Here is a 12,108-nt window from a genome sequence, read left to right on the forward strand (position 1 = left end):
GGGAATAAAAGCTGATGAGAAAAAGGTCGTCCCCCAAAACCATCTCCAGTATTTCGGACACACAGGGGGAAATAATTTTCACAGTAAAGTTACAGTTTAGTACCTTGTAGATACATAGATTCACAATGTTTGACATCTATAGTTTCTTTTACAGTAGATTTATGACCTAGAAAATACTTTTAGATCACCAATGACAAAAATAATAACCGATTTGGAGGATAATTCTTTTTTTCTTTTTTTTTTGCGTGTGAAAATAATACAACAACTTTCAAGAAATGTAAATATTCTCATTATAGGCTTTCTTAAAAAAAAAAATACTTGCGTAAGAAAATATAATTTTACAACCACTCGTTACATAGTGGAATAAATCTCGTCCTACACAAAACTGAGGACTGGAATCATTAATAACTTTATAGAATCGACTCTGGAGCCAGGATACAGTTGAAGGATTTAACGGGAAGCCAAGGCTCCGTTGTGCCTTTAATAGAGGTTTAATGAAAGGAGAATTGCAGCAGGTCTGCTTCCTCACCTGTTATGGCACCAAAGTGCTGGAAGAAGGTGTCATCTGCCACAACCCTCCCTTCTGCAGACTTGGGACAGAGGCCTCATAACGAAGGGAGAGCTAAGTTTTCAGGGGGAAACTCAGATCTGTGACCACCAGAAAAGCTATGGACGGGAAGGGGGAGGAGGAACATGTGAGTGCTTAACCTAGGGGTCAGCAAGGTTTACCGGCCATGGGCTGGATCACTCCCATGGAGATCGTCTGTGGGCCGGACTGGTGCAGAGAGATGCTGGAAATCACATCTGGGCACGTCCACGGTGCTGGAAATCACTTCTGTGCATGCCCAGGTGCTGTAAATCGCACCTGGGCAGAAGCGATTTTTGGCGTCTGGACATGTGCAGATGCGATTTCTGGTGCCCCTGGTTTAGCGCAGTGTGCAGGGGACTCGCCGAGTGGGCGGTTCAGTTCAGGGGTGGCTCGTGGGCCAGTAAAACAATCTTCAAGGGCCGCATCCAGCCCATGGGCCACACGTTGCCAACCCCTGGCTTAACCCCTCCTCCACCTGCTGCTTTTCTACTTCAATCCCTTCCCATTGTTTTCCATCAGGCGACACTGCACAACACACGTCTATGGATCAAGGGGCAGGAAAACAGCGAAACAAGACATCACTTCCCACCCACTGCTTCACCCATTGAAACCACACCAGTCTCACACTCGTCCCCTTGCCAAACAAGATGCAGGTTCCAGGATAAGCAATGGCTACTCCAGCATCAAGCCCAGTTCCGAAGACGTCGTCCTATTTTAGGGCATCCTTAAAACCTTTTATTCCACAGGGGGAGAAGGAGGAAAGAAGCCACTGATTTCTGGGGACGCACAATGACAGGAAGCACTCACTTGGTCTCATAACTGGCTTGTGTATATAGGAAGTGCCCCCCCCATGATGCTCATGTGCCATTTCCGTCTCGCAAGGACACAGACCAAGCCCACAGCTCACACACACCAACGGGACGACGTCACCGGAAGCAGGATTTTTCCGGTGTAGGCAAGTGCACAGACAACAGCCTCGGAAGCATGCCAGGAGCCGCATCCTGCTCCTCAATGCCACCTTCAGATCTCGTGCATTGTGCACAGCTGTTTAGGGGGTCACATGGTCTGGGGCACACGACTCAGAAGCTGGCCCGTGTTTTCTGACACCGGCAGCTTCCTTGAAAAATTCTCTTGAACTTTCCATCATCTCAAAACAAAAAGCCCAGAAACTGGTTGGTGAAATAATAGCATTGCTATCCCTCCACCCAAAAACAAACAGTGATGCAGCAGCCCACAACCCAGCCAAGCCAAATCAAGTGTGGGTTTGCTTGGAGTGCAAGAATCAGACAAGCGCTGCACGTTTCTGGGGAGTTCTACATTCAGCAGAATGAAGCAGCGGCTTTGTTTTCCTGGACTGTACTATTTCAAAGTATCGGGGGGGGGGGGGCAGTCACATATCTTGAGTGCCACATTGAATAAGACTCTGTTTACGACTCAGAGAAAATTATAATATTATAATATGAACATTTGTGCCATGCGTCTTCAATGCTAAGGGAAGGTTTGTGTTTGTTCTGGGAAGAGAAGCATCCAATCATGTGACGCCCCCCCCACACCTGCAGCCTAAAGTGGTACAGCCCTGGAAAGCCTCTACCACTTTTTTCTGTTGAATGTATAACCTGCTGTCCTCTTTGAGGTGCACCACTAACTTCAGGTTTGAATACTTCAGAGCAAGCCACTTCGGGATTACTGTTGAAAACGGCTTTCAGGACCCCATATTATGTTGGTTTAAGACAAATGTTCTGGCTTGTGGTTTTAGCTAGTTGCCACTGCAACAGAACAGTGTATCCCAAGAAGTGACAAAGTGGGAGGGGAAGCTAAGAAACAGTTTCCTCTGTGCTACAGTTTCCTTAACTTCAGAGTCACAACAACGGAATCAAACCTGAAATTCCTTTGCCTTCCAAACTACTCTCAATCCACAAGTTGCTTTTCCTGGAACAGACCTGCTAACTCCCATGGGAATACCCCAAAGTATGTTTCATGAGGAGTACAGCCCACTCTCTCCGATTACGTGTGATCCAATCTTGCAATGGACAGCAGGGCAAGGGAATCATTTTCTGCACCAAGTAGTGGAGAACTGCAAGCTGTAAGAGAGGGGGAGGGGGGAATATACTATATATTCTGCTTAATTGCATTGAAAACACTTTGCTTCCAAATACAGTACTAATTCTCGCTACCTCAAGTCAATCCGGTGGCTCATTCAAGAAATAAGCTCTCTCTTCCTCGCCCCATTTGTGTGAAGGACCCTGTTGTGTTCTCTGAATGCTAGGAAGTGGGATGCAATTCTCAGGCAGAAAACAACCCATCAAGCATGGCTCTTACATAAACCCCATTGAAGTGAAAAGAGCTTTCAAAAAACAGGGCCAATTCAATTGTTACCCTGCGCTAGCAAGCCACTACAAAGGAAGGCTTAGCATCTCTCTCCTTCTGCAACTACGATCCCTTGACGAGTCAAATGGCTTTTAAAAATCAGATCTATCACCAAAAGGAGAACAATTGCTCCCTCTTTCTTCCCCCAACAATATCCTTGCGGTGCAGCGGCACCTGGGGATGAACTTAAAAAGGCTTCTGGAGGAATCAACGTGCAGCAGGTGAAGCCAGAAACTCCCCACAGCTTGAAAACCCACCATAACTTCAGACAAGAGATAAGCCTAGTCTACTGCCAAACCGCTACTCAGAAAGGGAGAGGGCTTTCTATGGTCTGCAGAGCTTACTGAGGTGAAAAGGGGAAGGGTGAAAAAACCCCAACCTTTCAGAAACAGTTTTCCTGGGATCCTGAAATTTTGTAAGCAAACCAAATTACAATATAAACTGATCGAGACAACCAGTTTCTTCCAAATCACTAAGAACCTGATCTCCAAAAGCAATTAAATCAGGGTATGTCTGCCCTCCAAGCCAACTGTCATGCAAACCCAGAAATTTTGGACCCAGAGACCTTAAAAAAAAAAAAAGCGGGGGGAGCTATCAGTTCCTAGTGTGCAATTAAATTGTGTAGAATTAATTCACATTTTGCAATAACATAGATGTGCCCAAACATTATGTGGCTGTGAAGCCAATTCACATCCCACGTGGATTTAACCCTTCTCCCACTGCCACCAAAATAGTATGATTTCCCCACCCCACCCCCCAAAAAAACCTGGCCCGTGAGATATATTATAAGTGTGTCATATGGCTCAACAGAATTCAAGGGAAAGCTTTGCCAACCATTTCAGTAGCACCCGAAGGAAATCTGCCCTGCTACCAGGAAACAGCAGCCAACTTTCTGCCAACATATTTTAGGCTCCTCGGTTAAAAGTGAAAAGAAGTTGCAACTGTCTTCCTACACCAGGGATGCGGAACCAGTAGCCCTCTAAGTGTTGAAGGACTCCAACACCCATCGTCCCCCAGCCAACATGGCCAATGGGCAGGGATGATGGGAGCAGGAGTCTAATAACAAGGGCTCCTTTCAGAGATCCCACAGAGAGGGGACCCAGGAACCTCCATCCCACAGTCTTCCAAAGGCTGGCTTCTCTTTATTAAGGAGCCAATGCAAACAAGCCAACAACCCCATTCTACAGCGTTAACAGTGATTTAGCCATTAGATCCTTGGAGGGATGGGGGCAGGGGAGTTTGGGGAGGCCAGGACTGAAATAGATTCCAGAAATGCCAATGCAAACTAGGAGGTAAAGGAGGGGGGAAAACAGACAGCAGAGGGGAACTTTCTGGCTCTGCATTTTAATCATGTAGCCCAGAGCCACTGGACTTCACCCAATTTTAAAGCTGCAGGAGCTAAAAGCACAGACTTGGAGCCGGCTGGGGGAAGAGAAAACCGTGCCAGAACAGAGAGGAAGGAAGATCTCCCTGAGTTTTAACCACTGACCAAAAAGCAAAACAAAATAAAAAAGTAAAGTTGCTGGTTCTACCAAGCGTGGAAGGAGTTAAGTGCTAAAGCACAGACACTTAATCAGCTTCCCCCCACACACACTTCCCTTCACATGTGATTGGAGTGAAGCCGCCCTGAAGCAGCCCAGAGGGGCTTATAACAGCTCAGTTTCTCCGCCTTCAGTTTTAATCCATCACCCAGGCTGGGCCCAGCGGTGCAAGCCCTGCTTACTCGTTGGCTGTCTGGGCCCCGGGATCCTTGCTGTCGGCGTCTTCGGCCGGCTGCAGGTGGCTGGAGAGTTCTTGCAGAACGGCCACCTTCCCGATCTGGTCGTTCCTCCTCTTCTCCATGATGAGGTCCTCCAGACTCTGGAATTCCAACGTGTGGCTGCGCTTCTCCCCCAGCTGGATCTGCAAGCGGTAGGGCTGCTTGCCTATCCGCAGCTCGCCGCCAATTTTGAACTCGCGCTTGCCGTAGCGGCACCAGGCGGCAAAGCACTCCGAGTTCCTCCAGCTGAGGTCCCGGTCCTTGCAGCCCACCTGGTCCAGGGCGTTCCGCACCACCGTGGCCGGGCTCAGCGGCTTGTAGTGGTACAGCTGGTTAGCAATACGTCCCCGCCTGCCCTGGCTGGCGTCGGTCAGAAAGCTGTTCACTACCTCCAACCGGTGCAGGTGCACGACTTGGAAATCCCCAACGTAGACCACCCAGTGAGGGTACTGGGCCTGGCAGACAAACTCCACCACGTCCCCAGGCTTGCACCGGTTCAAAAGGTTTTCTGGGGTGTAGGTGGCCAGGTGGCCCCCTCCTCCTCCTCCTTCCACCCCGTCGGACATTGGCGTATCCCCAGAGAAGCTTTTCTGGTATATGCACTCATCGCGGTAATAGATGGAACATTCCACTTCGTGAAGCCGGGGGTCATATGGCTGAGACGTGGGGTGCTCTCCGCCGAGGTCGGGTGCCACGGAGTCGTGCTGAGGCTCCACGTCATCGTCGTCATTAGAAAATATGTAGGAGACCCCAATCCGGGGGCCCTCATCCCTGTCCATGCCCGTCGGGTCCGTGGTGGGAACTTCCTTGTAGTTTAAGTGCGTCAGCTTCTCCACTTGGTTCCCCATGCCTGCTGAAAGTAAAAAACCAACAGAGGCATTAGTGCAGGTGGAATCCCCAAAAGAGAATCCCCCAAAACTCGTCCCTTGCTTCACAGGTTGCAGAACTGCATGGCCATTTATCACAATACTGCAACTCTTAGGGCAAAAGTGGGAGATCTTTTCCAACCCAAGGGTTCTTTTTGGGAAACATTTCAGGGGCCACATGCTAGCAACGGACAGGGCCAGAGGCAAAAGAGAGCGGGGCAATGGGTGTGAATTTTACCCTTATCCAGTCGGTGAGTTTCTGCACTTGCTTCTCCATCCAGCCAAGAAAGAGGTATTATTCAAGGAGACATTCCAGCTAGGCAAAACCACCCCATGAGGGCATGAAGCTGGGCTGGTGCTCTAGAGAGAGCCCTGAGGGCCAGGTTGAAAGACATGGAGGGCCACATTTGGCCACCAAGCCTGAGCGACCCCCCCCCCCCATGTTACAACCTCTCCAGTGTTTCTAGTTCAGTCATGGGGGAACCTGTTGCCCTCCAGTTGATGCTAGACTACAGTTTGCAGCATCCCTGACCATTGGGCCTGCTGGCCGGGGCAGGTTTTAGTCCAGCAAAATCAGATGGACTGCCTGAGCTTAACCACCACAAATCTAGCAATCATACACATGTCCAAAAGTAAGAGACTCTTTTGTGTAACTTGACCTCCAACTTCCACCCCTCCTTGATGAAAAGGAGCCCCTGGGACCTGCAGCCTTGGGTGTCTAAATCCACCATCTGCTTCTGCCCTCCCTACACTGCTTAGTGACCACTCTCAGGTCCAACCTATACCGGACCGGACCATTTAAACCCAGGGCACCTCCACCCTGACAAACAGCAGCTCTGTAGGACCTAAAGCCAAGGATCTTTTGCAGCTCTGCTACTTGAGATTTCTTAAGCAGAAATGCCAGCGGTTGCACCTGAGATCTTAGACATGCAAAGCATTTGCTTTAACACTTGTGTGTAGGTGGCTGAGCACCTCCCCTAACCCCTTGATCTGGAAATGTACCTGCAGAACAGGATAAAAGCTCCCCATACTGCACAGGGAAGTCTAAAGAGAATGGGGAGGGAAAAACAAAAGAGCAAACAACTGACGGAGGAAGAAATATTTTTGGTTATGCACAGAACAGAGTTGTTGAAGAAAGATATTTCAGGCTTGAACTAGGCAGGATGTTAAATACGTCTTTGTGCTGAAACGGCTGTTTTTATAAAAATGCAACAAGCATCAGTTGTGCGGGGTGGGGGGGTGGGGAGAGGCTGGGGGTGGATTCCCCTTCCCAGCAAACACCAAGGCTAGAAAAGGGATTTTGCTAAAGACCTCAGCAGGAGAGGAGAGGGTCTCATTCCCCCATCTGTTTGCTGCAATCCCCATAATTACCACACACACACACACACACACACACATCTCAGCTGATGCTTGGCATTTCAATGCCTCATCTAGGCTCCCTAAGACCACATTAAGAAGACGTGGTGCAAAGGAACACAATGAGCAGCCAAGAGGGGTTGCTACAGAAAACATGGGGTGTGTAGGATGAGATGCATATCGGTTTGGAAACTATAGGGTGTGTGTGTGTGTGTGTGTGTGTGTGTGTGTGTGTGTGTCTCCAATCAGCAGTTTGAGCCAGTTCCAACTGTAGCAGGAAACAGACTTAAGTATCACATGGTGCAAAGGATGCTGGGAAAGGGAGCTCAGGTAACAAGAAGTTTCCCCACCTGTTAGAAGAGGAGGGAGTTGCAATGCAACAGAGAGAAGAGGAATTTGGATTTGATATCCCACTTTATCACTACCCAAAGGAGCCTCAAAGCGGCTGACATTCTCTTTTCCCTTCCTCCCCCACAACAAACACTCTGTGAGATGAGTGAGGCTGAGAGACTTCAGAGAAGAGTGACTAGCCCAATGTCACCCAGCAGCTGCATGTGGAGGAGCTAGATGTGAACCTGGTTCACCAGACTACGAGTCTACAGCTCTTAACCACTACACCACACAGAGAGACATGGGATGAATCTACAACAGGAACAGGAAGGACTAGACATCACAGAACAGGTGAGAGCCTGAAAGGGTACCACTTTGCCACCTGCTTAGGGTTGCTGCCTTGGCTGAAGAGCACACAAAGCAAGCACTTAACACAATGAAGGAGGAGGCCAAATTAAACCCGGCTGTTTTGACAAGGGATGGCTCCCATATATCAGCTATGTAAACAGAAGTGATGCTGATGTCAGACCACCAGCTGCTTGCTTATAGAGAAGCTATGGGCAGCTGAAGTCTTGGCATTGCACCCTATGATTCAGTTATTTGACAGTGTCCCCGCTCAGATTTTCCTCCTTATATGTGACTGATGCACACATGCAACACTCTGCAGGTTTCGTTGGAGTTGATTAATGTCATTTTTTTGTATCAAATGTGGTAAAAGAAAAGACAAGGCAACTGCTGCCATGATTATCCTCCCTTCCACCTACCCCCGCCCACCAAATCATTTGCTACTCTTTGGGAAGGATGAACTTTGAGAGGATACTTGTCTCAATTTCATTGTTGCTAAATGAGATAATATCAGCATGCCATGTTACTTTATAGCAGTGTTGCCAAAACCTGGGTCCCTAACAATTTTTGAACAACTCCCACCATTTCTAACTAGCAAGGGATGATGTGAATTGTAGTCCCAAAACACCTGAAGACCTGGGTTTGGGAAACACTGCTTGATAACAAAGTTGGCAAAGCTGTGGCCCTCTGGACTCCAATTGCCATCAGTCCCAGTGATCAAGGGTGATGGGAGTTGCAGTCCAGGAATGTCCAGAGGGCCACAGTGTACCCATCCCTATAGAACAGGGTTTCACAAACTTAGGTCTCTCCAGTGGTTTTTGGACTACAAATCCCATCATCGCTGACCACTGGTCCTGCTTAGCTAGGGGTGATGGGAGTTGTAGTCTAAAACCAGCTGGACATCCAAGTTTGAGAAACCCTGCTATAGAGTAACAGGAGCAAAGCGACAGGCTCCTTAATCTTAACGAACCACCTACATCTAAAGAGGAGGGAAGAAGCTATCAGAGCAAGGAGAGGAACCAGAAAGGACAAGGGCTGCTAGCCATAAACCTGAGCATTTTATTTAAAGAACCTGGGAGTCAAAGCAAAACCCACAACAACCAAGTCGCCAAAACAAAACAACCCTTTGTTCCTACTTCCCATAGCACCACCAGACGCAAGCTCTGGAAGAGGAGCTCTGGAGCAGTTCCACAAAGCAAAAAGGTTCTACTGCATTACAAAGCTAGGCTTGCAGTCAGTTGTTGTTGGGTTTTTTTGGGCCCTGTGGCAAGCATCAATAGCCAGTGTTAGAAAGTCGGATAGCTAAGTGCCAAATGTCTCCTTAAACCAGGGTTGCAGTCACCAAAATGGAATGCCTAGTTTGCATTTTGGGAAAAGACTACTCTAATTTTTCAAATGAAGGACTGGCTGTGATTGATTCTCAATTAAATACCTGGCTAGTTCAGATGACAACCTTGAACTTCAAGAAGAAAAGTCACTTGATCCAGGGACAGTCCACATATATATTAGCCTATTCTGGCCTCTTTTTCTTATGTTATGGACCATTCATAACATAAGAATATCCTTCACAAGTGTGGGCAGGGCAGTTGGGTGGGATAAGTGAAGACAACAGTTAACTCGAATGTTGTTCACTGCTCCTGCTCAGGCTGCACAGAAAAAGGCATTTTGGTTCTTGAAATTCATTCCGATTGCAGAGATAAAATAGAACTGATTGAATTCTACAAAATGTGTGTGGAAACAATCAAGACCCAAAGATCCCCAGACATGTACCTCCAGATGGTGGAGATGTCAAGCACCCAGGCATCTTCACTTGGTCACAAGTGGCCAATAGAAGCCAGGTACAAAATGTGCCTGGCTTATTTCAAAGACTGATCAATACCAGGCTCTGGCAAGGCCTCAGAAACCCAGGGGGACCATAGAACATAGCAAGGCTAGAGGTTAGAGACGATGATCAGCTCTCCACACGGTCAGAGGCAAGGCAGGGTAAGTTTCAGGCTCCAGCCCCAGGCACACTTAACTTGCGAGCAAAATCTCACTTTGACTCTTGCTGCAGAGTTTGATGTCTGCATCATTCCATCAGCCAACTCCTGTGAGAAGGCCGAGCAGAGCTGAAGGGACCCAAGATGAAAATGCTGCTCTTGCTGGGAGTTTAATCCTGGGGGATTCTCAAAATTCACAGGGGTGGCCCCTTCCATCACTTATGCCCTTTCTAGTAAGAGCATCAGAAGGATGCTACTTGATCAGGCAGAGGCCCATCTGCCTGCTTCATCATCCCACTTCTGACAGTGGCTAGACAGAGGAAGGGCAACTGCTCATTGACAAGCGCCTCAGGTCCCTGGTATCTACAGGATGGGTAGCAAGGTCCCCTGCCAGTTGCTGTAAATGATACTGACCTAGATGACCAAACCATCCCATGCAGCTTCCTATGTCTCTGAAGAGCAGATAAGGGCATGAAAAAATAAGTAGCAGTAGAAATGGCAATTAAATGCCAGTATTAAAATTCTGCATTTCTTCCAGAGTCTCCAAAGCACTTCCCATAAACCAGTGGTTCCCAACTGGTAGTTTGCGTAACCCACGCAGGAGGGACTGTGGTACTATTCACATAACAAAACTACCCAAGAAATATATATAAAAATTCAAAAGTAGGGGGTCCATGGCTTGGCTTTTGAAAAACGGGGTCCACAGGACTTAGCTAATTAGGTACTACTGGCATGGACCATCATAAGCTAATCAGTTCATAGGACAACCCAGGAAGGTAGGCCATTCTCTCCATATTGCTGAGGAGAGGCTGACTTTGGATCAGCCCCTTGTCAAAGGCCACCAGCGTACGCTCTTAATGAGAGAATGAAGTCCAATTTCATTCAGTAAGATTTCATTCCAAACGTTTAGGACTCTTAAGGGGCAAGACACACATTCTCCTATCAGCGTTTATATATATATATATATAAATGCAAACGGGACTCTTACAGCGTTACTGAAGCGCCTCTTTCCGAATTGATTTGGAAAGCACCCGAAGGATAACCAAAGCCTTAAAATGCCACTCCACGTCTGGGCTAACTTTGCCTACGAGGCTGTTGGTCTTAAAGGGCGTGTTTGCTGGAGAACACGCTGAAAGCCCAGCCCAGTTGCCGGCCACCTTAGTTTATTTATCGAATCGCGGGTGAGTTTTCCCAGCGGGATCTTTTTCTCCGCGAGCCGCGCTCCCCCTCGCGCTCTTCCATCACATTTTTCCTCCAGCGATCAAAGTTTTTTGGGGGGTGGGGTGGGGAGGGGAGGGGAGGGAAAGGAGGGGCGGGGTGCCGCCGGCGGCCACCAGGTTGCCCAGCTACAGCCCGAGAGAGACGCGAGCAGCCGGCCACTCACCTCTCTCGCCGCCTTCTCTGCACAAACAAGCCGGAGATCAGCCCAGGTGTGCCTGGCTCCCGTCACCTGATCCACTCCCCATACCTTCCCCCGCTCCTCCTATTCCTCCTCCTCCGTCCGGAGAGCGGCTGCTGCTGGTGGCGACGGCGCTGGAAACTTACCAAGCGACGGCGCTGCTGCGAGGCTCCTGGGGAGCCGGTTAGTCCGCCTGGTTCCTGGAGGCTGGAGGGATTTTATTCGTCCCCCCCCCTTGGGGGGGAGCAACAGCCAACAGAGAGTTGTGGCTTCCCCCCTCCAGCTCAGCCCGGCCGCAGGTGGCTCATGGTCGCCGCGCTGTGCGCTCCGGCTGCGCGCCCGCCTCGCCAGCCGGCCTGAGCAACAAGCGGGAGCCGGAGCGGGTGGCTGGAGAGAGCGAGGCGGGCGCTGGAGTCCCCGGCGAGCGCTCAGCCCCCAGCATTTAAAGGCACGGCTCTCCCGGGAGGGAGGCGGGTGCGCGCTTTCTCGCCCGCCCGCTTTTTGTTTCCCAAACGCACCAAAGTCGCGCGTCTTTGCTGGCGCTTCCTACTCCGTGCGCCCTGCTCGGTGCGCGCAGCGCCGATCACAGCCAGTGGAGGGAGCTTTGGTTTGGGGGCGGGCAAAGATCGGCGGGGGGGGGGGGGGAGAGGAGGAGGAGTTAAAGCAGCCGTTGGTGTGCGTATCTCTGTGCGTTGTTTTTATTTTTTTCGCGGGGAGGTGCTGCTCAAAAAAGAAAAAGAAAAAAACCCCGAGCCGTATGCAGTCAGAATCGGAAAGTACCGAGTTGGTGCGGAGGTTGCCAACTTTAAAAAAACAAAAGCCCAGCCGCGCCGCCTGTGCCTTTAACGGGGAATAGAGCGGAGGGTGGAGGCAGACTGCTTCGTAAGCACATGAGAAGCTGGATCAGGCTATTACATAGGAGTTAACTCCGTGGGGCTGAGGTCCCTGCGGTCCCCCCATTAAAATATTTGAGGGGATCAGGTTTCCCCAAAGTTGATGGGCATCGCCATTTCAATGGTATGTGTGCACCGGGTCTTGTGATTGATTATGCAGGATGCCCCATTTAGTTAAGCACCCTGTTTTCCCAGATATCCGTGGGAAAATCAGTAGGCAGGATT

The 12,108-nt window shown here is 49.5% G+C and overlaps 1 protein-coding gene across 6 annotated transcripts; it reads right to left on the reverse strand.

Moving 5' to 3' along the window:
• Positions 1 to 928: 928 nt before the first annotated feature.
• Positions 929 to 11,530, reverse strand: LRATD2 (LRAT domain containing 2). 6 transcript variants are annotated; one of them, XM_079984508.1, is made up of 2 exons: positions 11,509 to 11,530; positions 929 to 5,568 (listed from the first exon to the last, which is right to left on the reverse strand). In XM_079984508.1, exon 2 carries the CDS (start codon positions 5,561 to 5,563, stop codon positions 4,676 to 4,678), a length of 888 nt encoding a protein of 295 aa, XP_079840634.1. In that variant the 5' UTR covers positions 5,564 to 5,568; positions 11,509 to 11,530; the 3' UTR covers positions 929 to 4,675. The 6 variants fall into 6 exon arrangements, with proteins under 6 accessions (XP_079840634.1, XP_079840633.1, XP_079840630.1 ...); XM_079984507.1 differs by lacking the exon at positions 11,509 to 11,530 and adding an exon at positions 11,137 to 11,501 and having other exon boundaries at positions 929 to 5,565; XM_079984504.1 differs by lacking the exon at positions 11,509 to 11,530 and adding an exon at positions 11,137 to 11,501.
• Between the last annotated feature and the right edge of the window lie 578 nt (positions 11,531 to 12,108).

This window comes from Podarcis cretensis, assembly GCF_951804945.1.
Source record: "Podarcis cretensis genome assembly, chromosome: 7".
Taxonomy (NCBI): Eukaryota; Metazoa; Chordata; class Lepidosauria; order Squamata; family Lacertidae; genus Podarcis; species Podarcis cretensis.